The sequence below is a fragment of the Chiloscyllium plagiosum genome, chromosome 21, assembly GCF_004010195.1.
Source record: "Chiloscyllium plagiosum isolate BGI_BamShark_2017 chromosome 21, ASM401019v2, whole genome shotgun sequence".
Classification (NCBI taxonomy): domain Eukaryota; kingdom Metazoa; phylum Chordata; class Chondrichthyes; order Orectolobiformes; family Hemiscylliidae; genus Chiloscyllium; species Chiloscyllium plagiosum.
Window position 1 is genome coordinate 49,822,947 of NC_057730.1, and position 27,037 is coordinate 49,849,983.

Here is a 27,037-nt window from a genome sequence, read left to right on the forward strand (position 1 = left end):
TTGTACTCTATGCTACTTTCTCCCTACCCCCACCCTCCTCTAGCTTATCTCTCCACGCTTCAGGCTCTCTGCCTTTATTCCTGGTGAAGGGCTTTTGCCCGAAACTTCGATTCTACTGCTCCTCAGATGCTGCCTGAACTGCTGTGCTCTTCCAGCACCACTAATCCAGAAACTTATAATTTGAATGCCAGGCAGGTTTGCCAGATGTGAAAAAAGGTATGTTTATACAAGTCTCAGACTGACTTCAATGTCAGACATCTAATCTGCTCACTCACTTTCTTAGTGAAACAAGAATGACAAATCAAAACATATTAGACTGCCTATTGCCAGCTAACAACATAGCCAAACTCCAAACTCAAAATGACTTTGGCTGAGATGAGAGAACATAGAAGAACAGCTGTTTAGCTCACATTGCTACTTAGTCATTGCTCATTCTTGCCCCATAACCCAGTCATTGCTTTCAAAGTTCCCCAATGGAAGGTAGCATTCTAAAATGCACTGCTCTCCTGCCCCTCTAATCAATGATGACACTTTGCCTATCCCATTAAAAAGCACCATCCATACAGTTCCACTAAATTTTCCACTTCCTTTCATTCACTACTGTTAGTTTCTCCATTCCAATATCACTGTTCTCCACTTCCCTGCTTTCTCTTTCATTGAATGGCTGTCAAACAGATCCCCAACAGTCCTCATTAGAAGCGGGAACTCCAATCCCCAAGAAATTCTCAGGCAGCAATCCTCTGTTGACAGAATGTTTGAGTTTTAGGAGGGATGGGGCAGTGGATCATCGGACGACTAGTGACATTGAAGGTAAGAGGCCCAGTTGTTAATCTTTATTAGTACTTGTTATAAACTGTGTTAAACTGGCCTCTAAAGACACAAATGTAAGTGGCAACAACTGGTATGCAGGAGTTGGGGAGACAACTTTTTTTTAAAAAAAAGTGACTGGGACAAAGAGCAAAAAATGACACTTGGCTAAAAGCCATTTAATTTGACATGGTTTACATCACTATAAAAATAACTGTATTTTATGTATAAAAGATTAAGTCTGCAGATAGACAGGCCACTGTACACAGATTATAAACCCAAGATATTTGATTTGTCAATGTTTTCAGAAGGTAAACAGAAGCCCATCTGACAACAGAATGCAGCTATCAACTGACAAAGTGTAACCAAGCATTCAGCCGCACCTCCTAACATTTCCTCGATAAATATTTGTGTTTTTCCTAAGCCTCTGAAGTCTTTTGGCTTGCTGTTCTATGTTAAAAAGACACTTTGTAAGAACAAAATGGTATTATTCATTCACTTTGGATGTCAAATCCAACTCTAATGATACGTCCGTTCTTGGAAACCTCGACTATGTGCAGCTTTCTTCATCCCTGCTGCAAATGCAGCCCAGTTGACTGGATGGCTGGTTTGCAATGTAGAATGCTGCCCATAGCAAAGGTTCAATTCCCACTCCTGCTAAGGTCACCATGAAGGTCCTGTATTCTCAATGCCTAAAAAGTGTAGTGACCCTCAGTTGCAGCTCACCACCAGTCATCTGTCTGAGGCTGGGCTTTTAGAGCTGTTAAGATATTTAATGTTCTAACATTAGTTGTAGAATTATGGTTACAAGAGCAGGTCAGAGGCTTGGAATTCTGCACAAAGACCAATGGTTCAGTTTACACTTACTCTTAAAAACTCACATACAAGAAGCGCTTTATAAAAGAATATTACAATGCGACTGTTTGGTAAGTTAGAGATGGAAAGAGCATCTGGTAACTTGTACCTTTTGTACTTATGTAAATCTAAACACTCAAAACTACTCACATTATTTATCGTGGCAATGAACAGCAAGGCAGCTGTGGCTAGGTGAAAGACAAGAATGAATCCCAGAAGCACAAGCATCACGATAAAAGGTCTGTCTGTACTTGTCTCACACGAAACTTCTTCAAACTACAAGCGTTTGCTGCAAATACAAAAATACAAATTAGTTTTTCATAGACACACACACATAAAAGACTGACTGTTTAGTACACAAAATGACAAGTTTGCACATTTTAAAAAAAAATTCATGTAGAAAGAACCAGCAGATAATTTTGGAGCCAGACATCTGGCAAAACCATCCACTTTTACTTGAAAAATGCCTGTTTAGCAGTTTTTAAAAATATATATATGCAGGCCCTGCAAGAGATTTTACAAAGCCGGTGAACAATGTTCTTTAAATTAATAAGAAGCAAGGGAGGCGGCTATCTGGACCATGCTGATGTTTTGGGATTATTGTCTTTGTTCTCAGTTTGGTTCAAAAATAAAACTGATCAATTTTACTGAATAGCTTTTGTGAAGGAATGATTCAGTCAAGGATAGCTCAAACACCATCATGCTGTGTGGCACTATCACTGCGCTAAATGGGTCAAACTTTGAACAAGTCCAACTCCTCAAGGCTGGGCATCTGAGACGCTGTGGGCCATCAACAGCAGAATTGCACCCCAGTATAAACTGTAACCTCATGGCCCAGTACATTCCCTATTCAACCAGGGGATCAACCCTGGTTCAAAGAAAAGGGCAGGAGGGCATGCCAGAAACAGCGCCATGCAGACCAGAAATGAAGAGTCATTGTGAAGCTTTAAATAGGACTACTTGTTTGCCAAACAGTGAAACACAAATGATAGACAGAGCTGTGTGATTCCACACCAAATGGATCAGATCAAAGTTCTGCAGTCCTGCCACATCATATCAAACAACTCACTGGAGAAAGAGGCTCCACAAATATCTCCATCCTCCAAATAATAGGGGAGCCTGACACAGAGTGCCAAAGACAAGATTGAAGGATCTGCAACAATCTTCAGCCACAAGTGCCAAATGGACAACCAACCTCAGACTCCTCCAGTGGTCCCCAGCATCACAAATGTCAACCTTCAGCCAATTTGATTCACTCCATGCAAATTTTGGCAAAGACAGTGGGCCCTAACAATATTCCGGCAGTAATGCATACATAAGGTCCAGAGTTTGCCGTTACCAAAGCCAAGCTGTTCCAGTGCAGCTACAACACTAGCATCACCTGAACATTTGGAAAATTGCCCAGGTGTGTCCTGCATAGGAAACATAGTCCAATCCAACCTGGCGAATTACCACCACAGTATTAGAAAGGTACTATCAATGGTGCTATCAAGCAACACTCCGTTCAGTTATGCAGAGCCTGAGTTCATTACAGCCTTGGTTCGAATAGGACAGCAGAATTCCAAAACTGTGAGGTGTAAAAGACCACCTTTAACAGAGTATGGCATATAGGAGCCCAAGCAAAACTAGAATGAATGTGAAACAGTGGAAAAACGCATCACTGGTTGGAGACATGCTTAATACAAGAGAAGACAGTTGTGTTTGTTGGGATGCTAATCATCTCAGAACTAAAAGGACATCTCTGAATATAGTCCTTGGTCCAATCCTCTTCAATTACCTTCCCCTCCATCAGAATTGGTCAGAATTGGTGATGTTTGCTGATACTTGCACAATGATAAGCACCATTCACAAGTCCTCAATTACTAAAGCAGTCTATGTCCAGGCTCAGGCTGACAAGTAATGCCAGACAATGACCCTCTCCAACAGTAGAGAATCTAACCAATGCTCCCTTAATCACTCATCATTCCGACCTGGAAATATATTGCCATTTCTCAGTGTCGGTGGGTCACAACCTTACAACTCCCTCCTCAATAGACCCACAGTGTTATCTATACCAAATGGACTGCAGCAGTTCAACGATGTGCCTCACCACCACCACCACCTTCTCAAGGGCTATTAGGGATCAGTTAATAAACGCTGGCCCAGTCAGTGAAGTTCACATCCATGAATGAATTTTTAAAAGCCCTACCAATTAAATGCGGTCAAAAAAGAGAGGACCAGAAAAAGCTGCTGCAAAACAGTAAATTGGCTACAGTCAATGTGAGAATCAAGTTACTAAGCTTTGGTTGCAATTCTCCTTCCAGCTATTGATGAGAGATTAAAATCAAGTTGGTTGACTGCCAGAAGTTCAAGATCTTCTGTTAACCATCTGTGTTTAAAGCCTTAGTGGAGGGTCTGTCTCTCATCAGATGGAAGACAATTTTCTGTCGTGAGATTCATTATCATCTCTACATATTCTCGTCATTGCTGTTCTACACAATATTTCTGCCTCTTTCTTTTAGGAATTACAGGCCAGAATGATTCCAGCCAATTACTAAACATCCTATTTATTTGATCCAATTTCACATTTACTTCAAAGGTTTTCAAAAGTATTTCAATAATGAGTTATTTTTAAATGGCAATCCAAGTTGCTTGGTAAACTTAAGCTATTAAATAAATCTGCATATTACAAATATAAAATGGTTGGCAAGGCAGACGTTCAGGAGATTTGGATCCATTTGACAAGATTTGGAATGCCCTGCCAGTAGCAGTGGTGGACTCTCCCTCTTTATGGGCATTTAAGCGGGCATTGGATAGGTATATGGAGGATAGTGGGTTAGTATAGGTTAGGTGGGCTTGGATCGGCGCAACATCGAGGGCCAAAGGGCCTGTACTACGCTGTATTCTTCTATTCTATTCTATTCTATTGCATAGAATCCCTACAGTATGGAAACAGGGCCTTTGGCCCAACAGGTCCATGCCGACCCTCCGAAGAGTATCCCACCCAAACCCATTCCCCTACCTTGTTACTCCACATTTACTCTACAAATCTTGGCAGTGTGGAGGAACACAGGGATCTGGGTGTGCAAGTAGATAGATCCTTCAAAGTTGCCACCCAAGTGGATAGAGTTGTTAAGGAAGCATATGGTGTTTTGGCTTTCATCGACAGGGGGAAATCAACTTTAAGAGCCACCAGATTTTGCTGCAGCTCTAAAAGTCCCTGGTGAGACCACACTTGGAATATTGTGTCCAGTTCTGGTCGCACTACTATAGGAAAGATACAGAGGCTTTGGAGAGGGTGCAAAGAAGGTTTACCAGGATGCTGCCTGGACTGGAAGGCTTGCCTTATGAAGAAAGGTTGAATAAGCTCGGACATTCCTCTCTGGAGAGAAAGAGGAAGAGAGGAGACCTGATCGAGTATACAAGATAATGAGTAGAATAGATAGAGTTAATAGCCAGAGACTTTTCCCCAGGGTAGGATTGACTGGTACGAGGAATCATAGTTTGAAGATATATTAGGAGGAAGGTATAAAGGAGACGTCAGAAGTAGGTTCTTTACGCTGAGAGTTATGAATGTATGGAATGCGTTGCCAGCTGAGGTGGTGGAAGCAGAGTCACTGGGGACATTTAAGCGACTGCTGGACATGCACATGGATAGCAGTGAGTTGAGGGGTGCATAGGTTAAGTTACTATATTTTACATTAGGATTAAACTTCAGCACAACATCGTGGGCCAAAGGGCCTGTTCTGTGCTGTACTTTTCTATGTTCTATCTTCTACCCCTGACTAATGCACCTGACCTGAACATCTTTGGACTGCGGAAGGAAACCAGAGCACCTGGGAGGAAACCCGCACAGACACAGGCAGAATGTGCAAACTTCACACAGACAGTTGCCCGAGACTGGAATCGAACCCGGGTCCCTGACGCTGTGAGGCAGCAGTGCTAACCACTGAGCCACTGTGCTACCCACCTCACTTTGAGCCAAGCTCGTTAGTCTCTGTGGATTCCCTCTTCCATGTTCAGCGCCTTTGGGCGAGTTGTCACTTTGGAACGAATCTTATAGGGGTCTGATTGAGGTGGGCATGGATAGATTGGGGGCAGGATCTTGCACATCATGTGGCCTGATGTAACTCCTTTATTGCAGCTGCCAGATGTTGAGACAAGATTCCCACAGAAAAGGGCAAGTTATCGACTGATAAGACCATTAACAAACAATAATCCCTCTGAATGGCACATCTCATCACTCCATACACAGCTTGTCTTACCAATCCCACCAACCAAACTAGACGCCAAGAATTCTCCACTAGGTAGTTAGAGCAAGTTCCTGGTGACTTCAGCTCATCCCATGTTGGACATCTCAGGCACAGTCCACGGAGACTGGTCACACATCCACACATGTCCATAGACACTTGCATCAGACATGTGCAGCTTCTAGAGGTTTTCATGGCACTAAATCCTCAGCACATAATGGCAATTTTTGTTGTATTGCTGGGACATACGCCCAGTTCATGAACTGGTCCAGGCTGCATTTGGGCTGCTCACCGACTTTGTGCTCACTCACTCAGAGCCTCTCTTGGATGACTCACTGCATCCCTGCTTTGCAACATCTTGCTCTTTTGTGCTCAGCTCCCCGAGTCAGAGATACTAAGTTCAAGATACTGCTGCATTGTTGTGCTGCTGAGCACTGATATGAAGCCAATATGCTTGTCCTAGGCGTCAGCAGGCCCTAGTAGTCAAGGAAGGATATCCTGCCCTAAGGGGCTCCTGGCACAGTAAGCGAAGGACAGCCTCAGAGACAGTCCAGAGGATTGGGCACAGTCACCCACCCACTCAGGACAATCACAACCAGGACCCTCTACTCAAAAAGGGGCGAGGAGCCAGATGATGCCTCTTTCATCCCCATAAACAGCCTTCTTACTGCAATGTGAGACGGCATATGTTAAAGGAGATGGAAGTGGATGGCACAGCTGTTACTATTGGCACAGGTTGAGGTAATTTTTGGATAGGCAACGCAGAGAGCATGCAGACTTAGTGGAGTTGGGTATTAGAGTGGGTGGCAGTGAGGGAGGGAAGGCGCTGCGAGCAGTGAGTGTAACAGAGCATAAGCCTCAGTGGGATGAAGGTACAGAAACAGAGATAGAGTGAGCAAGCAATTTCAGGGAAAAGATGGAGGCATTTACATGGGTAGAATGGTCATTGTCCCTCTCCCTACAGCGCAGGGCCTGGTTTGTACTTTCAAGCCACATTGGAGACTGACGCATGGCTGAATATTGAGATCCAACCCCAGGGATGTGCAGACTAGGTGCATTAGTCATGGGAAATGTAAAGTAATAGGGTAGGTGCAGATGGGATACTCTTCAGAGGGTCCGTGTGGACCTGTTGGTCCAAATGGCCTGTTTCCCCACTGTAGGGGTTCTATGAAAATGAAACATCCAGATGTCAGAGATGGCATTAACCCAGTTGGCAGCCACAAACCAGGCTGGCACAATCTGCTATTGTGGCCTCCACTGCTGGGCCTCTTGTGGGGCTGGGGGGTGGGGGAAGAGAGGTGGAGGACAACCTGCTTCAACCCACCCCATCCAGCAGGACTTCCAGGACCCTATCCACAAAACAAGGCACCAATTTTCCCCATCAGCCTGCCGTAATTGGTGTAAATATCAGGAACCATGCAAGACAGCTCTGGACTGACATGGCTGGTCTGGGTACACAACAGGCTTTTAAAAAAAAAAAAGGATGATCAGTTCCAGCGAGGCTGGCTGTTCAGAGAACAGTGGGGGTGGCAGAATGGGGTAGCAATCACACGGGAGGGCGGGGGTAAGAAGTTAACAAGGTGGTGTTGGGAAAAAAAATAAAATTGTGAGAAACTCTCCATGAAACTGACAATTAAAAACAAAAACTCTATCCTCTTTGGCTACATTTGCTGGCTCCATGTGTGAATGGGACATGGATATTTTGCCCTTATCTGGTTGTAAAGCATGTTGTCCAGACTCTGAACAATACTGGCACTGGATACGGGTATGTCCTTAGATCTCTGCTGAGTGAAAAGTGTGTCTATGTTAAGAGCCATTTGATTAGTATTTTGGATGTTCCTTCCTGCTTGGCCACCTTCATGCATCCCTATCATTCTTCTCATCACCTACACACCAAACACAAAGGTATTAATTCAACAAGGCCCCACTGAAACCCTCTTTGAAATGGACAACTGTGTAGCACTTTTCTTGCCCTGCGAGAAAATTCTCCACATCTGAGTTATGGTTTAAAGATTTTCTCTGCCACCCTTTGCATTGGAGTGTCATATGCATGTCTGGCCAATAGTTTAACAAGAAAAAGTGCTCTTATGGACTCCAGGTTGCAACTCTTCATTAAGAGTATAACTGCTCCAAAAATGAATTTATAAGTGACAATTTCTGAAATTTATGTTCTGAAATAAAATTAAGAAATATTTGGGTGCCAAAGGTTGAATTCACATTGCAATGGGTTCCACATTTTAGCAAACCATTGCTCTGCCATCGAAATCTTTAAATTTAAATGAAGAGATTTTAATATTGCCTCCAAGTGAAGATTAGCCAAGTTAATTAGCTTCCAATTCTTCAGAACCACCACACCTTCCAGCTCCCCTCAAAATATATTTGCATAGTTGAATTTAGAAATAGGCTGCATCAGAACTTCAATGGACCAATCAGCAGGGACAAATCCTTGCCCCACCCCGTCCCTAACACAATGGTGCTTTGTGTTACTAAGCTTTTAGGAATTTATTGTACTCCTTTTATTTTCTCTCTGCCTTTTTTACCTCCCACATATTCGCTCCTCTCCACTCCTCCCTGCCACCTCAAAGTAAAACTTGGAAGAAGATCTGAATATCATTGAGGTAAAAGAAAATTCCAGCAAGAATTGAGAATTATCCATAGTTCAATGCTTTGTTGATGGATCCGTTTTAAACACTAGGCGTGGTCCGCTGCAAAAGCATGAACTAAACTGACTCATTCAACTGCAGCGCCAAATGTTTCTTTAATATGTGCATGTTCTTTATAGTAACTCTGGACATCCCAATTTTAAAAAAAAATGGAACAAAACAAAAAGGCACAAGTTAAAAACTCATTTCAACATGGCCCTAAGCAACATTCTGCATTTCAACAGTCAACTTTAATATTTAGGCTCTTTCTACACTTCAGCCAAACCGGCTCAGACCACATTTGACAATGTAGATGGTTTAATGCCAATAAATTTAAAGGGAAAAAAAAATCTCCTTTTACCATGTAAAAATATAGGGCAAATGACCAACTTGGTGTTTGTTAAAGCAAACACTCATTTGCTGCATTAAATTAGATGCAATTTCCTCCACACTGAGAAACTCTATTTTTACGGCACCCGAAATGTCACATCTGGAGGAGTGTCCATAACAGCTTGTCTGTCTTCTATCCATGGGCCATGAGTTTTGGACAGGCAGTCAATCAATATTCTGACTGAAGGAAATCTCTTTTCACCACAACGTATCAGCACTTTAAACTGCTCAACAGTAAAGAATGGCACAGGAGGAACAACCGGGGAGAAAATAAAAATTGTTTTTCATGTTATAAAGTGCCTCAGATGAAAAAAAATACTGACTTCACATTGGTGGGCTTTCACACACAGAATCATACAGTAAAGTGGCCCTTTAGCCCATCAAGTCTGTACTAATAAATGCTAAATCTGCACTCACCGCACTTTCCTGCACTTGGCCCACGATCTTGAACGACATTTCAAGTGCTCATCCAGGTACTTTTTAAAAGATTGAAGTTCCCCATTTCAACCATCCTCCCAAGGCAGTGCATTCAGATTTCTCCCACTCTCTTGGTAACAATATTTTTCTTCAAATCCCTTCTAATCCTAATGATTATTTTCCAGCCCATTGTTGTCTGCTGCATGCTGTTCTCACCCATTGGCAGCCACTTCCAACAGAATAATTTAAGAATGTTAAAATAATTAAAAGTCACAGCTAGCGAGTGAATAAAGCATGTCATAGATGGAGAGGTATTGCACCACCCCTAGGAATTCTAATGAAAGTAGCTGAATAAATGGTTGAATTATATTTAAAAATCAGTGGACTGAGCAGTCTTAATTAAGTTCAGAATAAAAAGCAGACAGATGCTTGATCAGTCAAGCACTGTCCTGTCACTAATTGAAATAGTTATCAAATACAGTATTCTAATCCTATCACAAAGCTTAAGATGATGAATCATACCAGATTCAAAACATTAACTGTTTCTATAAGGGTTGTGGAGGGAAACGAAGGCAGGAAAAGGTGGAGTTGAGAATTATCAGATGGGCCAACAAATCACATGGAATGGTGGAGCAGACTTGATGGTCTTCTTCCACTTATGGACATATGCTCCACAGATGCTGCCAGAGTTGCTGTGTCTCTCCAGCACTTACTAATTTTGTTTCAGATTTCCAACACCCACAGTATTTTGCTTTTATTACAAAGCTTGTTGAATCCACTTCTTGGAATTCATGAATTCCATTATACACGCAATAAATTAGGACAATAAACTTTATAAAGCTGAGCAATATGAAGCTCAAATAAAATAGAACCTTCTGAAGATATACAGATTATCCCATTGCCTGTAGTTCAGTCATTAGAATGGAGCCACTATCCTTGAGCTGTGAATTTTGTCTCTGTAGTTGGCATATGCTGAGCACAAATTATGCCTTGATGATGTTAATTGCTTGCACATTTAGCTTGCAGTAAAATACTGGCACACAGTGAAAATGTATATGCAACTTTATTCTTTCATTAGATGCGGTTGCTGCTGGCTAGACCAGTATTTCTTTCACTTCCCTAAATGCCCTCAAGGTGGTGCTAATGAGCTAAATTCTTGAACCACTGCAATCCATGTGCTGAGCATCTACACACAGACACACACACACACACACACACAGAGGTAGGGAGGATGTTCCAGGATTTTGACCCAATAACACTGAAGGGAACAGCGATATATTTCCAACTCAGGATGCTGTGCTAGTTAGAGGAGCATTTCCAAGTAGTGGCATCCCCACATGTCTGCTGCCCTCATCCTTCCAAATGGTAGAGGTTGCAGGTTTGAAAAGGTGCTGTTGAAAATTTCACATTTTCTACATGTTGGAAAGAGTGGGCACGAATATAGTTGACAAACACACAACTGTACTTTAAATGCTTTGTTTATTCAGAGGATTTTCACAACAATTGTTTCAATGATTAGCCCTATTTTTATAAGACACACACACACAAACAAATGCAAGTACTTGTGAGAAAAACATGATTTGGAGAAGCCAGTGTTGGATTGGGGTGTACAAAAGTTAAAAATCACACAACACTAGGTTATAGTCCAACAGGTTTATTCCTGTTGAACTATAACCTGGTGTTGTGTGAGAAAAACAGGTTGCTGTCACATTTTTGGTTTTCAGGAAGGGCACACATCGCACATTAAAGAGTCTTAGAGATGTACAGCATGGAAACAGACCCTTCGGTCCAACCCATCCATGCTGACCAGATATCCCAACCCAATCTAGTCCTACCTGCCAGCACCCAGTCCATATCCCTCCAAACCCTTCCTAATCATATACCCATCCAAATGCTTTTTAAATGTTGCAATGTACCAGCCTCCACCATTTCATCTGGCAGCTCATTCCATACACGAACCACCCTCTGCATGAAAAAGTTGCCCTTTAGGTCTCTTTTATACCATTCCCCTCTCACCCCATTCTTATGCCCTGTAGTTCTGGACTTACCCACCTCAGGGGAAAGACTTAGTCTATTTATCCTACCCATGCCCCTCATGATTTTGTAAACCTCAAAAAAGGTCACCCCTCAGCCTCTGATGCTCCAGGGAAAACAGCCCTAGCCTATTCAGCCTCTCCCTGCAGCTCAAACTCTCCAGCCCTGGCAACATCCTTGTAAATCTTTTCTGAACCCTTTCAAGTTTCACATCTTCCCGATAGGAAAGAGACCAGAATTGCACGCAACATTCCAACAGTGTCCTAACCAATGTCCTGTACAGCCACAACATGACCTCCCAACTCCTGTACTCAATACTCTGACCAATAAAGGAAAGCACAGCAAACGCCTTCTTCACTATCCTATCTACCTGCGACTCCACTTTCAAGGAGCTATGAAACTGTACTCCAAGGTCTCTTTGTTCAGCAACACTCCCTAGGACTTTACCAGTAAGTGTACAAGTTCTGCTATGATTCACTTTCCCAAAATGCAGCACCTTGCACTTAGCTGAATTAAACTCCATCTACCACTTCTCAAGCATTTTGATAGGACTCCAGCGACATCAATCTAAATCCCAACTTAGATTCGGATCTGGACGTCTATCACTCTCGGAAACCTGGATCATAAAATGTAGAATCCTGAAGTGTGTATTAACCTCAGTGACACAGATCGTAATTGACAGTAGCTTAAACTTGTTTGACAAAGCCTTTATCAGAATCAGGGTTCTCAATTCTGCATTTATTTGCTGTCGATATTCCTTTCCATCTGTTTTAACAGCTGCAAAAATAATAGGCCACCAAGTGTGAAGCTCATCCTGGATGTACAAATGGAAATGAATGAAACAATTTAATTAGGTAGGCAGTAATTCGCTGAGAGAGTATCTTCCAAGCCAGTAACTACTTCCAAGTAGAAGGACAAGGATAGCAGATACATGGGAACACCAAAGTTCCCCTCACAACCACTCACCATCTTGACTTGGAAATATATAGCCATTCCCTCGGTGTCATTGGGTTAAAATCCTGACATTCAGGAGGGGCATGGATAGGGTAAATAGAAAAGGTCTTTTTCCCTGGGTTGGGGGTGTCCAGAACTAAAGGATGTAGGTTTAAGGTGAGAAGAGAAAGATTTAAAAGGGACCTAAGGGGCAACTTTTTCATGCAAAAGGATGGTGTGTGTATGGAATGAGCTGCCAGAGGAAGTGATGGAGGCTGGTACAATTCTAACATTTAAAAAGGCATTTGGATGTGTGTATGAATAGGAAGGGTTTACAGGGATATGGGCCAAGTGCTGGCAAATGGGACTAGATTAATTTAGGATATCTGGTCGGCGTGGAAAAGTTGGACCAAAGTGCCTGTTTCCTTGCTGTATATCTCCATGACTTTAATGACTCTCTATAAGTGTGTGCCAACCTACAGCAGGTGGACTGCAACAGTTCATGAAGGCAGCTCACCACCGCATTCTCAAGGGCAAATAGGGAAGGACAATAAAATGTCAGTTCAGCCAGCAACACCCATGTCCTGTGAAATGAATGAAAAAGGGCCACCCTGGATAAATTCAGGTTTGCAAGACGACAAACACTGGTGTATTTTCCAACTTTAGCGACAGCAGGTCTACCTATTCTTAACATTTATCTATTCCATCTTTCACTATTTAAAAACAATAACAAACAGTATCTTTCTGATCGGTCATTTGGGGCTGAAGCTAGCAGTACAATTAGTCATTTCAAGGAATAAAAGTTACTGAGTGGTCTTCCAATTTTGTTGTCTGTCCCTCCACTAGAAAGCAAACACGTATTACTGGCTAAAAACAATCTATAAGTTCCCTCTTTCCTTTCTGAGACAGTACCACAGCTACGAGCAGAGTGAGAATATTTTTCAGTGTTGCAATTACTAAGGGCAGGGCGTGGTAGGCTTTGCCTGCAGCTGCAGGGAGGAGAGCAAAGAGCAGAAAATGAATTCCCTCTTAAATCAGTAACTGGATTTGCTCATTGTGGGCTTGATATAGCCACCCTCTCACAAAAAGCCACAAAATGTGTTGTGCTGAGTCTGCTGCACATTATCCACCCTGTGGCATTTTTTCTCCATATCGTTAACCCTGACAGGCCGTCAACCGTAAACTGAGGAGAAAGTGAGGTCTGCAGATGCTGGAAATCAGAGCTGAAAATGTGTTGCTGGAAAAGCGCAGCAGGTCAGGCAGCATCCAAGGAACAGGAGAATCGACGTTTCGGGCATAAGCCCTTCTTCAGGAATGAGGAAAGTGTGTCCAGCAGGCTAAGATAAAAGTAGGGAGGAGGGACTTGGGAGAAGGGGCGTTGGAAATGCGATAGGTGGAAGGAGGTCAAGGTGAGGGTGATAGGCCGGATTGGGGTGGGGCGGAGAGGTCAGGAAGAAGATTGCAGATTAGGAAGGCGGTGCTGAGTTCGAGGGATTTGACTGAGACAAGGTGGGGGGAGGGGAAATGAGGAAACTGAATTGAACTCAGACTTCTCCAGTTTCCTCATTTCCCCTCCCCCCACCATGTCTCAGCACCGCCTTCCTTACCTGCAATCTTCTTCCTGACCTCTCCGCCCCCACCCCACTCCGGCCTATCACCCTCACCTTGACCTCCCTCCACCTATCGCATTTCCAAAGCCCCTCCCCCAAGTCCCTCCTCCCTACCTTTTATCTTAGCCTGCTGGACACACTTTCCTCATTCCTGAAGAAGGGCTTATGCCGTTGTGTTGCTATGGTCTGGCGATGGAGGAGTCCAAGGATTTGTATGTCCTTGGTGGAGTGGGAGGGGGAGTTAAAGTGTTGGGCTATGGGGTGGTTGGGTTGGTTGGTCCGGGTGTCCCAGAGGTGTTCTCTGAAACGTTCCGCAAGTAGGCGGCCTGTCTCCCCAATATAGAGGAGGCCACATCGGGTGCAGCGGACGCAATAAATGATGTGTGTGGAGGTGTAGGTGAATTTGTGGCGGATATGGAAGTATCCCTTAGGGCCTTGGAGGGAAGTAAGGGGGGAGGTGTGGGCGCAAGTTTTACATTTCTTGCGGTTGCAGGGGAAGGTGCCGGGATTGGAGGTTGGGTTGGTGGGGGGTGTGGACGTGATGAGAGAGTCACAGAGGGAGTCATCTTTTCGGAACACTGATAGGGGAGGGGAGGGAAATATATCACTGGTGGTGGGGTCCGTTTGGATATATTTCCCCTCCCCCCACCTTGTCTCAGTCAAATTCCTCGAACTCAGCACTGCCTTCCTAACCTGCAATCTTCTTCCTGACCTCTCCACCCCCACCCCACTCCGGCCTATCACCTTGACCTCCTTCCACCTATCACATTTCCAAAGACCCTCTCCCAAGTCCCTCCTCCCTACTTTTATCTTAGCCTGCTGGACACACTTTCCTCATTCCTGAAGAAGGGCTTATGCCCGAAACGTCGATTCTCCTGTTCCTTGGATGCTGCCTGATCTGCTGCGCTTTTCCAGCAACACAGTTTCAGCTTGTAAACTGAGGAGCCCACCATTCTTTCCCTAGCTACTTAAAACTTCACTGATAATGTATATCTCAATATATACATATGTATATTGGATCCATAGCAATATGTTTAAAAAAAACACACAATTGAGGCACATCTCGGTCAGCCATGAGGAAGAAGGGAAACCAGTCTTGTGTGTGTATTCATTGCAAATCACAGAAACAACACTGAACCAATAACAGAAAAGAAACATTCATTAGAAAATTCTGCAGAACTGAGTTTGACCAACTCTCTGCATTTACACAATTCGGTTCTCCTCTAGCTATGATTGGAGCCAGACAGCATGGTGAATCAGTAGTTAGCTTTGCTGCCTCACAGACCCAGGGACACCGGTTCAATTCCACCCTTGGGCAATTGCTTGCTTGGCTTTCCTCCAGTTTCTCCTGCTCTGTCCCACAGTCCAAAGATATATATGTGGGTAAGGTGGTTTGGCCATGCTAAAATGCCCCATAGAGTCAAGGGATGTGCAGGCTAGGTGGGTTACCCATGGGAATGCAGGGATAGGGTAAGGGGATGGGTTTGGGTAGGATGCCTTTCAGACCATTGGTGTGGACTCAACTGGCAAAATGACCTTCTTCCACACTGTATGGATTCTATAATTCTATGAACCACAAGCAAAATCTTGGCTCCCTCCACATCCAATTTGGTGAAAGGTCTTGTAGACAGGGAAGTAGATCCAGGTGTACGGTTGGCTGACACAGAGTCATTTCATCGCAATTAGGATACTACTGCTGATGTCAGTATCTTTCATTGAGAAAGAGGTAGTCACTCCCTATCCTTATTCCAAATCCTCTGGAAAGTGCACAGATTTTGGATAAGGTTGGGATATACAAAAAGTGTATGTAATTTAGTAATCTTTGAAGTTCATGGAAAACCCAACTTTCGCAATGCACCAGAGATAGGAAGAGGAGACTATTCAGCACCACACTCCTTCACCATACAATCTGGAATTGCTTGAACTGTATCTAATAATCATTTAACTGCCTTGGTTTCAGATGTCTTAAAACAAATATCAACTTCAGGATTGGAGGAGAAAGCAGAATTTTCAAATATATGAAATTAGCCCGATGCATGATTCTTTAAAAATCCATCTATTCAGAGAGCTGAACATTCAAAGGGTTACAGCAGAACTATGCTATTGTATACAGAGCACACAATGTTTGGTTTTATGCTTTGAATAGTAATTAAATCTAATTTTATACAACAGCTTGATTTAAAACTCCAACAATATAGCATGGAAAAAGGCTTGGAGTTTGTATGAGTTTAATAGAGCACTTCCCACTCACTCCGTGACATCTGGAATACCATACATCAGCAGATTCTGACTCATGGGCAATCTGGCAGCCAGATATAGTCATGGGGAAAGAAAGGCGACTAAAAACACTGGAAACATATTCTCATGAAGAAAACAAATCTTTCAAAATGTTCTGAATTAAGAAATGCCTCAGTTGTCCCAGCAACAATTGATAGTTTAGCGCTAGTCAATCGTAAATCTAAAAGCTTCCCATCTTGGAAAACATGATGTGGGGATGCCGGTGTTGCGCTGCAGTGGACAAAGTTTAAAAAAAAATCACACAAGACCAGGTTATAGTCCAACAGGTTTATTTGGAAGCACTAGCAATGCTTCGAAAGCTAGTGCTTCCAAATAAACCTGTTGGACTATAACCTGGTCTTGTGTGATTTTTAAACTTTGTACATCTTGGAAAATGCACTATTATTTTTGGTTTGAGGTGTGAGCAGTGCTAGGGAGGGGATGGGGTGGTACAGAATAAAAGGTGGGGTTAAGGTAATCCATATGCAAAGACTGCTGAAAGTTTTCAGCGTTTTTGTACAAGCAGTGATGAATGTTAAGAATGGAATACACAAATGTTGAAAGCAGTGCTTAGGCATAATCTGTTTAGTTTAAGATTCTACTGCTGAACTATTTCTGCACAATTAGACAAAAAAAAGTGAACCGTTTCCTTTATGTCGTTTAGTGCAAGCATAAGGAGCTTCTGTTGATGTATCCATTTGATTTAATGCATCGCCTCCAAGTGCAAGGTCACCACTCATTTGACTTCTGCTACAGAACTTCCTAGCAAGTGTTCTGTTCCTTTTCTGTTATTAGCTCAGTGCGCTTCTGTGATTTCCCTTCCTCCTCACAACCAACCTGGATGTGCCTTAGTCGTGATGAATAACAAAATATAGTCAAAAATAATGAAATACATTATTACAATTCAATTGAAGTTTAGAGGAAGGTCAAAATCCCACTGTATTTTCTGTAAAATCTGTACAGCTTTGTATTTTTTTGTAGTTACATAATTGTCCAAAAATAAATACCTATTATTCATTTACTGCTATTGGTTAATGGCCTTATTTATTAGTTTAACTGCACAGTCTTGACTGTTCCAGTTTAATTTACTGCAAGTTGTATTTTGGTTTATCAAGTTCGAAGGTTGCCTCTTGGTCAGTTATAGTGCAGCCAATTTAGTTGGCATTGGCTAGGTGAACATCTACAGCCCAGAGAACAGTTAAGAGTCAACCACATTGCCAGGAGTCTAAAGTCACATGTAGGCCAGACCGGGAAAGGAGGGCAGATTCCCTTCCGTAAAAGCATGTCAGTGAACCAGATGGGTTTTTACAACAGCCATTTGACTGTCCACTCCAGATTAATACTGGATTTAAATTTTACCATCTGCCATGGCGGGATTTGAACTGATGCCCCCACAGTGTGAGCTGGAGATTCTGGATTATTAAGATGCCACCACCTCCCCATGTTTGAGTGGGGCGATTCTACAGACTATAGTAATAGATGAGGCAATTCAGGAAACCCAAAATCTTGAACAATTCAAGGATATTTGCACCTTAATGGTTGTCAACCCATTTTTGTTTTGAAACCTGATAAAAATCTCTGAAGCACAGCTTTGAGGTTTCAATCGACTCCTCAGCTGCAGCCATTTTACTGAGATGGAGTTTGGGGAACGGTCCCAGAATTCCACTACCTTTTGTCTGAGTGAGTTTTGCCTGACACTACCCCTGAACAAAGGCTCTCATAATGAAAGCGATTCTCAAGTGTATGCCATACAGTTTTAAAATTAAACTGTTTGATAAGCTTGGCAAAATACTGCAACAGTGAGTAGAGAGTCAAAGCAAAAAGAGTGATAATCAAAGTATGGATATGTGTGTGTATTTACAACAGTTTCACCTTGAATCTGTTACTTTTGTTTGCAACTAGGCACACAGTTTGTCTACGCAGAGACGAATTGTGAACCACAATGTCTGTCACAGTCCCTACAAGCAAAGAGATTTGAAACACAAATTGCACACAATTACATGCTTTGAACTAGAGTCTCAGTTTTCTTCCGAAAGACACAAGCATGAAATGGAAGTTATTTAAAGCATGGCTGATAACATTTCTGTAATTTTAAGTCAGCCTCCATCATACTTATGACACCACGTGCAACCTATTAGAACTTTGTGCTGGAAGAGAATGGGGTTTGCAAAACAACATCAAATCCAATAAATGCTGCAATGATTCCTTTGCCATTCAAAAGTGTGTGTGTACTTTCCTGAGTAAACACTACTCAAGTGGCTCATTTAAGATTTGTGGAATAGGATGCTTCAACCTTTGAGAGATTCCGGTTTCTTTTTTTCTTAAATTTCTTTGGAAGGGTGGGGTGGACTTGCATTCCATTTTAAGAGGTTTGCTTTCTCCAGCCAAGCTAAAGTTGGCCAAGTCCTAACAAAAAAAAGCACTGTGGATGTTGCAAATCTGAATCAAAAACAGAAATTGCTGGAGAAACTCAGCAGCTCGTGGCAGCAGCTGTGGAGAGAAAGCAAAGTTAACGTTTCGGCTCCCAAACCATTAACCCTGCTTTCTCTACACAGATGCTGCCAGGAATTGCTGCGTTTCTCCAGCAATTCCTGTTTTTGTTTTGACTGGGTCCTAGTTTTCCCAACAATCTAAGTGACACTTGAAGGTGCATATAAATGAAGTATCCTTTCCAAATAGTTTGTGAGGAAAGTCAGCTGGCTTTCCCTCTAGGGACTCATCAACCACATGACTGGAATACAAAGTTATGTAGGGTAGTGTTGTAGACACACCCAGAAGACTTTTATCTCAACTATGAAGCCAATTATTTCCAGAACCTCAATATACTGTATTCAGGTCTCCAATCCACCCACAATTGATATTTTGAGCCAAACAGTAATGTTGCACTGATATATTTTTGTTGTTAAACACACAATAGCAGCCATTCGCAACACCTTGAATAAGCCGGAAGATTCTCGCAAGGGATACTGCTACAAGGGTCTTCAACAGGCCATTGCAAATTCTTCCTCCCCATTATTGGAAGATTCACCATTCCATTCAAGACAAACAACTCAACTTGTCAGTGAAATAGCAAGACAGAAGAAATAATTTGATCCAATGATTTTCCCTCGGTTACGGACTAGTTACATTTCTTCCCTGATAAAATTTAAAAAGGTCCCCTCAGCTCTCTCTTCAGTAGAAGCACAAGAACATAGTGTTTACAATGGGTGCGCGTGACCATCAGGCTGAAGTGCTAATAATTAATATGCTCACAAGCTTGTTCCTGGACAGTAAGATGAACAAACAGCACTAGTCACCCTGAATACAGACAGATTTATGCAGGGGCAGACCCTAAATCAAAATGCCTGCGTGATGTTTTCACATGTTTTCTCAGTCAATTTTACACAAAATTCCTAAGAAAGCAGGAGCCAACAAGAGTGGGGGATTGATTCCGGAGCTTCGAAATTTAGGTACACGAAGCACATGGAAAACTGAACTTCTTAGAAATAAAACACCCATGTACATTACCTTTCCACAGTCTGTTTCCTTCTCCCCGAGTGATCGGCCTACGATGGAGGAGGAGATTACTGCAAGGACAAAATATCACTCTTGCTTTCTGAATTCCCACTAACTGATGTTAAAGTTTACGCAGAGCCTAAGCTGCTATGGTAACATGTGTTATAGGCTAGAGTAGTGATGGGAACAGCAAAATCTATCTTTCCATGGCATAACTGACCAGGTATCATGTTGAGCGGTACACGTTGAAAGGTTGATACTCATCGTGTTTGTCGTCATTTTATGAATACATCTTTATTTTTCCTGGGTTGGGACTTGAACCCAGACCTTCTGGCTCAGAGATTGGGATACTCGCCACTGTGTGGAAGCAAATGCCAAACTTCCATCCTGATGATCCATTCTAGTTTTATACATGGCAAACCTTACATTTAAATAGATAATCTACATGAATGTGGAAATTTATGAGAAAATGAGTGTTTTAAAAATTTCAGCATAACTCTGTTTGCAAACATCTCATGCTGCAGAGAGTGGAGGAGTGTATCTCTGCAGACAACCAGCCTGACAACATCCAGGTGTGAGCTGATAGTGGCAAGGAGCACTCACTCTACTACAAATGCCAAACATTGAGCATCTCCAACAAGACAGAATCTAACCAACTCCCAACAGCATTCAATGGTATTACCATAATGGAATCCATCACCGACATTCTGCAGAGTTACCACTGACCACATAGTTAAAGAAACTAGATAGATAATGAGTATAGCAAGTGACACGCCTAACTCCACAAAACTTTTCTATAGCATACAAGACACAAATCGAGAGAGTGTAGTGAAATGTTTTCCACTTGCCTAGTACAAAGTGCACAAAAAACTTTTAAAGAGAAAGTAACCGACTCGATCAGCACCTCAACCACCACATATACTCGCTTCAAAGTCAAAAGAAAGGTGGTTACAGCATACCCCATCCACAAGTTGCACAACAGCAACTCATCAAAGCTTCTTCACCAGCATCTCCCAAAATGAGCCAAGGTTAGTGAGCACTTGGAATCATAAATCGTCCTTCCTCAGGTGTCACTGGAACTCCAAGAGCACTGCAGACAATAACTTTCCAAGAATCTGCTCACCACTAGCATCTCAACAGCAATGAGGAGTATGCAATGAATATTGACCTTATCACCAACACCCTGTGAGCGAGTGTTAAAAATAGATTCAATCTCAGAACCAGTTCTGCTGTTCAATTGTTGTGATGCCACAGTGTGAAAAGAGAATTTTGGCTTAATGAGATCTATAGTAGTAAATTTCAAAAGGAACATTACAGGTGAACTTAACCTAACCAAACAATGTTGCATCAAGGTATAAAACTGCTATAGCATATACCTACAGAGAGTTTCTAGCATCCCATTCAATAACATGAACAAAATTAATGATATTCCTGTCATTGTAAAGCTATTACCTCCATGCATCGACAGTGCAGACAGAAACTTCCTTTGTTAAAATTAGTGCCTCCAGTTATGAAATGCCTAACCTCCTTGCACAGAGATTCCACTCAAACTACAAACTCATGAAAGGCTTCATTTAAGCTCAGCTACAGAAAACAAGTCAATTTCTGGATTGCTGTGGTCTGTTTTCTGACCTGTTGCAGTCAAATGTAGTCAGGCCAGGTTCAACCTAAAATAACAAGGCGCAACTTTGGAAGGTTTTAAGTTCAAATGCAGTTCAGGAATGTCGCAGCATCACAAGCTGCAGTGTGTAACCTTCTGCCTTCTCCATTTTGTTAGAGTACATACTTCAGCCACTTCCAAATTTTATATTCACAGATACATAAAAGTTTTCCATTGTGTTGAATTTTTATTCCAATGTTATGTAACAGCAGTTAGAGAAACCATTGAAATTTATATCTGCCATGCAGGCATGCATTTGCATTTTACAGTTCACTATTGGAATATAGCGTGCAATTCTGATCTCCTTCCTATCAGAAAGATGGTGTGAAACTTGAAAGGGTTCAGAAAAGATTTACAAGGATGTTGCCAGGGTTGGAGGATGTGGGCTATAGGGAGAGGCTGAACAGGCTGGAGCTGTTTTCCCTGGAGCGTCGGAGGCCAAGGGGTGACCTTATAGAGGTTTACAAAATTATGAGGGGCATGGTTAGGGTAAATAGGCAAAGTCTTTTCCCTGGAGTCCAGAACTACAGGGCATAGGTTTAGGGTGAAAGGGGAAAGATATAAAAGAGACCTGCAGGGCAACTTTTTCACACAGAGGGTGGTACTTGTATGGAATGAGCTGCCAGAGGAAGTGGTGGAGGCTGGTACAATTGCAACATTTAAAAGGCATTTGGATGGGTATATGAATAGGAATGGTTTGGAGGGATGTGGGCCGGGTGCTTGCAGGTGGGACTAGATTGGGTTGGAATGTCTGGTCGGCATGGACAGGTTGGACTGAAGGGTCTGTTTCCGTGTTGTACATCTCTATGACTCTATGACCAACATATTTAACATCTCTGCTGCTGCAATACATTATAAAAACAGGATCAATTACTGGACAAACTACAAAAGACTGAGTTGTCCTTCATTTTGTACTTTTCATTAGAAATGCCTCCCTCAACAACCCAAACCAAACGATAAATTGTCATTGTTTGAGCCCCTCTTCCATCACTGTGTGATGCTCCATTGGCTCAGTGTACAACCTCACCCAATGCTGCCCACCCAGGTAACACAGGGTCACATTACAGCCTGCAATACCAAGCCAAGAGCTGACCTTCCAGATGATTGGTAAAACATCAAGACACTGGCTGCTTCAGTGGGAACTTACATCATCCATTTACAAACAGTTGCTATAGTAAAACAACGACAATGCAGCCCCACCCAACTCCGAGTCAAAACAGAGTCATCACATATTTCTTTATCCCACAAGCTTCATGACAGGGCTTTCCAATTAAATGACTGACAATGAATGACAACACAACATACAATAACCGAAGCCTACAGAACAGAAATATCCTAATAGGCACATGACCTGTAAATCTGTCTTTGCTACGTGCTATGTTACAGCACTCATAAATTTACACACAAGGATGTTACTATTTCCACACAGTGAAGCATGTCCAATAGCCGTTAAGCTTTAACTTAGGGAAGACAAATCACATATCGCACAGATTCACAATTACTCCAACACAAAAGGGAGGCCATATCATCACTAGCAAATTACGTTAGTTTCCCATTTCAGGAAACATGGATCAGCATCAAGTGAGCACAGGTCACATGCAACAGCCAAAAAGGAAAAGATCCCTATACCTTTCTGTGAGCCTTAAACCCTACATCAAGCTACGCAACTTATGTTCACCAAGAACCATATTGAGCCTGTCCAATGTTAACATACAGTAGGGGTGTGAAAATCAAATGGAACAATAGTACAATAAGGACAACGTATCAGTCGCCCCTCGATTAACACGCAGCACAACGTGCTTTCCCACTGAAGTCTTGTTTTTACACTTCACATCAGCTAACTCAGGAATGATAATTTCTTAATGACCAAGAGCACTCTCCTTTTTAAACTTATTGGCAAATGGTAGATTGCTGATTGACATCTAAAGAAAGAAAAATCATTTTTATATATATTTGGATGGATTATTACTGCTCTGATGGAATACAACTCACTTTGAACTTGTGAAATAAACAGCACTTTTCATCTCTTTTGATCATAATACTGTGAAAGTTATAGATATAAACTTGTATATTTACTATATAGACATACATGGCCACACCCAGCGAAGGAAGGAATCTGCTTGGATAGATCATTAGAACACCAGCTTTGAAGAGTTTTGGAAGCAAAACGAATTACAAAGTCTTTTTTCCACTGATTTCTTCTCTCTCTGAAAAGGCATCAATAGCATGCTGCCCAGTCACAATTCTTCATGTTCTCACCCAGGGACCATTCATGCCATTTCTTGATCAACCTTCAGCTGGAATTCTACACAAAACAAAAGTGATGACAGTTCCCCCGTTCTCCTACTAGAGGTTTAACCAAGTAGAGCTCCTGCCTCTCCACAGTGAAAAGGGAGAGGTGATTGCTGCAGTATTTTTGCCCAAATTGCAGCCTCATGTAACGATTGGACAACTCAGAATTCTAGATCTTTACAGAGATCTAGGATAAAAACCCTTCTACATGGTGCTGGAAAAGGTATTTCTCACAGGAAGCTTTCTCCTTGATTGTACTGCTTTGCACCAAAGCAAAGGTATTTATGAACCTTAAAACACAGTCTCAAATTATAGTTGTAGTAAATCTGACTTTAACCTATATAAGATTACACAGCAATATTATTTTTAAGCAATTGTTCCTTCCATGTTAAAATACAGTGTAAAGTACAGTTCATTTCTCAAAAGAATAAAAAAAATGCAAAATGAATTTTTAATGTGCCAATAAATCTGCTTCATTCTTAGCTGATGAGCCAAAAGCACAAAAGAAGAAGGATTAGTATTTGGAAATACATTCACATCCCGCCCATTTGGTTTCATCTTGAAACTTGTCCCACAGTAGCAATGGATCCAAGAATAGCATTCCCTTCCAATTTTTCTGTCGAAAGAAGAACAGTTCTGGGCGGCCTGTTGTTACACGAAAGATATTATTAAACCAGAGAGGGCTCAGAAGCGATTTCCCTGGATTTGCCAGGAATGGGAGGGTCTGAGTTATAAGGAGAGGCTGGAACATTTTTCAATGTAGCTAAGACGGTCGAGAGGTGACTTTATAGAGGTTTAAGGTCAAGAAGGGATATAGATAAGCTGAAATAGATAAGGTGAACTGCAGGTGTCTTTTCCCTAGGGTGGGGAATTCAAGACTAAAGAGGTTTACTGTTAAGGCAAGAGGAGAAAGATTTTTTAAAAAGACGTATGGATAGGAAAGGATTAGAAGGATATTGGCCAAATGCAGGGAAATGGGATTAGCGTAGATGGACATTTTGGTTGATATGGATCAGTTTGGGCCAAAACAGCCTGTCTCCATGCTGTAGGACTCCATGACCATATGACTTGAGGGGCACTTTTTTTTTGCACAGAGTGGTTAAATGTGTGGAATGAATTTCCAGGGGAAGTGTGGATGTGGGTACAAACACAACATTTAAAATACATTTGCATAGGTAAACAATAAGAAAAAACGTTTTGAGGGATATGGGCCAAACACTGTCAGGTGGGACTAGTTTAGTTTGGGATTATGGTCAGCATGGAGGTTTTAGGCCAAAGGGTCTGTTTCCGTGCTGTATGACTCTACATCAACTCATTTAAAAGGGCTGCCACACTAAATTCCAAAATTTTGAATTTTTTTCCTCTCTCTTACACCACCCCACTCCCACTTTTTTTTAGATTCACTACAGTGTAGAATCAACCCACACCAGCCCTCTGCAGAGCAACCCACCCAGACCCATTTCCCTACATTCACCCCTGACAAATGCACCTAACACTACGGGCAATTTAGCATGGCCAATTCACCTGACCTGCACATCTTTGGACTGTGGGAGGAAACCGGAGCACCCAGAGGAAACCCACGCAGACACGGGGAGAATGTGCAAACTCTACACGGACAGTTGCCCTAGGTGGGAATTGAACCCGAGTTCCTGGCGCTGTGAGGCAGCAATGCTAACCACTGAGCCACCGTGCCACCCTGAACTTTGGTTATTCAGACTGATGAAATGAACAAGCATTCAGCTTCCCCCCCACCCCCGCCACAGCTACCTACCTACCTTTCCATTCTTTCACTGGCCTCTAGGTACGTGCACTCTGTCATTTATGCTCTAGACAAGTACCAGTTCTGTTAGTGAATAAGTAGTCCAGAGGCCTGGAATAAGAATCTAGAATTATCAGTTCACATCCCATCACAGAAGGTGAGTAAATTAATTTACATTTAGTTCATTGAATAATTTCTGAATAACAAAAAAAAATGCTGGAAACAGTAATGAAGATCATAAAACTTAAGGATTCACCGTAACATAGTGAAGAAAATGTGTCAACATTACCCAATCTGGCCCAAATGTAAATTCAGACTCACAGCAATGTGGTTTGACTCATGTCCTCTGTGGTGGATAAGAAAGCCATTCAACTATGATCAAAACCACAATGATGAATTGTGATCAGCATCACCTTCTCAAAAAAGGTAATAAATCGCTGACCTTGCCAGCAATACCCATGCATTTCAGAAAAGTCAAACATCTTCACATTCAAACATTAAAAAGGCAGAGCACATTTTGCTAATAGCTACAAGTTAGACCAATGAGAGACAGTGAGAAAACCAGCAATGCTATATGTTATCAGAACTAGAGAAATTGTGAAATTGACCTCAGCAGGATTTAGCACAGAGACATCAATGTGAAATGACAGAATGCAGAACTCTCTACAGATACAGTGGCAAATTCATAGATACACAAAAGGAAAACCAGACAACTAAAAAGGCAAAAAGGAATGCGTTGAAATGGTGAGATTAAACAAAATACAAGTTGGTAAGCGTGGACCATAAAATCTAAATGAGCCAACTGGACAATTTTATATAAAATATACTTAGGCATGGAGGAGGAAGCTGGTGCCTACAGCAACTGCGGGAAAGTTTAATTGAAAAGTTCTGTTAATCCACTCTATTCATTTTCTCACAGTCATAGATCAAACCTTTGGAAGTTGATTGCACCTGATGAAATGGAATGAATGAAAAACGACAAGATATGCTTTCTATAGTGTTACACAAGTTACTAAGCACCTTTTGGAACAGTTTCTATATCTATCAGTTCTGATGAAAGTGCCACGCCTGTATAACTTGATTACCTGGTCACTTATTGTACTGTTTGAGAACAGACTGCAGTTCAGAAATTGTTTAATTGTGATTTTTTTTTAATGTGCATTTTCTCCACAGATGCTACCTAACCCAGAGCGCTTGAAGGATGTTCTGTCTGTTCAATACACATTGTGATTCAGACTCTACTTCAAGCGCACAAAATGCTCAGAATCCATTTGCCTCACACTCATGTGTACCTGATGTAACAGAACTTATACCTCATCACAAGGAGACTACTTTATAACACAGGCTTAATTTTTTTTTAAAAAGGTGAACAAATCAGCCTTAAATTTTTAAAATCAAATTGGGTCTTAGGCAATTTGTGCTGGTCCAACTAGTGGTGCCTATTTCTAGTTGCTCTTGAGAAGGTGGTGGTGAACTGCCTTCTTGAACCACCACAGTCCATGTGCTGTATGTCAACCCACAATGTCCTTAGTCAAGGAATTCCAAGATTTTGGCCCAGTGAGACTAAAGGAATGTTGATATATCTCCAAGTAAGGGTGGTGAGTAGTTTGGAGGGGAACTTGCAGGTGGTGGTGTTC

At 42.0% G+C, this 27,037-nt stretch overlaps 2 protein-coding genes across 4 annotated transcripts in view; both read right to left on the reverse strand.

The window, feature by feature from the left end:
* Positions 1-27,037, reverse strand: part of nubp1 (nucleotide binding protein 1 (MinD homolog, E. coli)) — a 165,791-nt gene that overhangs the window by 55,938 nt on the left and 82,816 nt on the right. The gene's annotated exons all lie outside the window — the stretch shown is intronic.
* The window catches only part of emp2 (epithelial membrane protein 2), a 45,526-nt gene that overhangs the window by 11,059 nt on the left and 7,430 nt on the right, over positions 1-27,037 (reverse strand). Inside the window, exon 2 of the mRNA XM_043712019.1 lies at positions 1,813-1,951. Coding sequence (XP_043567954.1) covers positions 1,813-1,890 — 78 coding nt within the window. The 5' untranslated portion in view covers positions 1,891-1,951. The remainder of the gene's footprint in view (positions 1-1,812; positions 1,952-27,037) is intronic.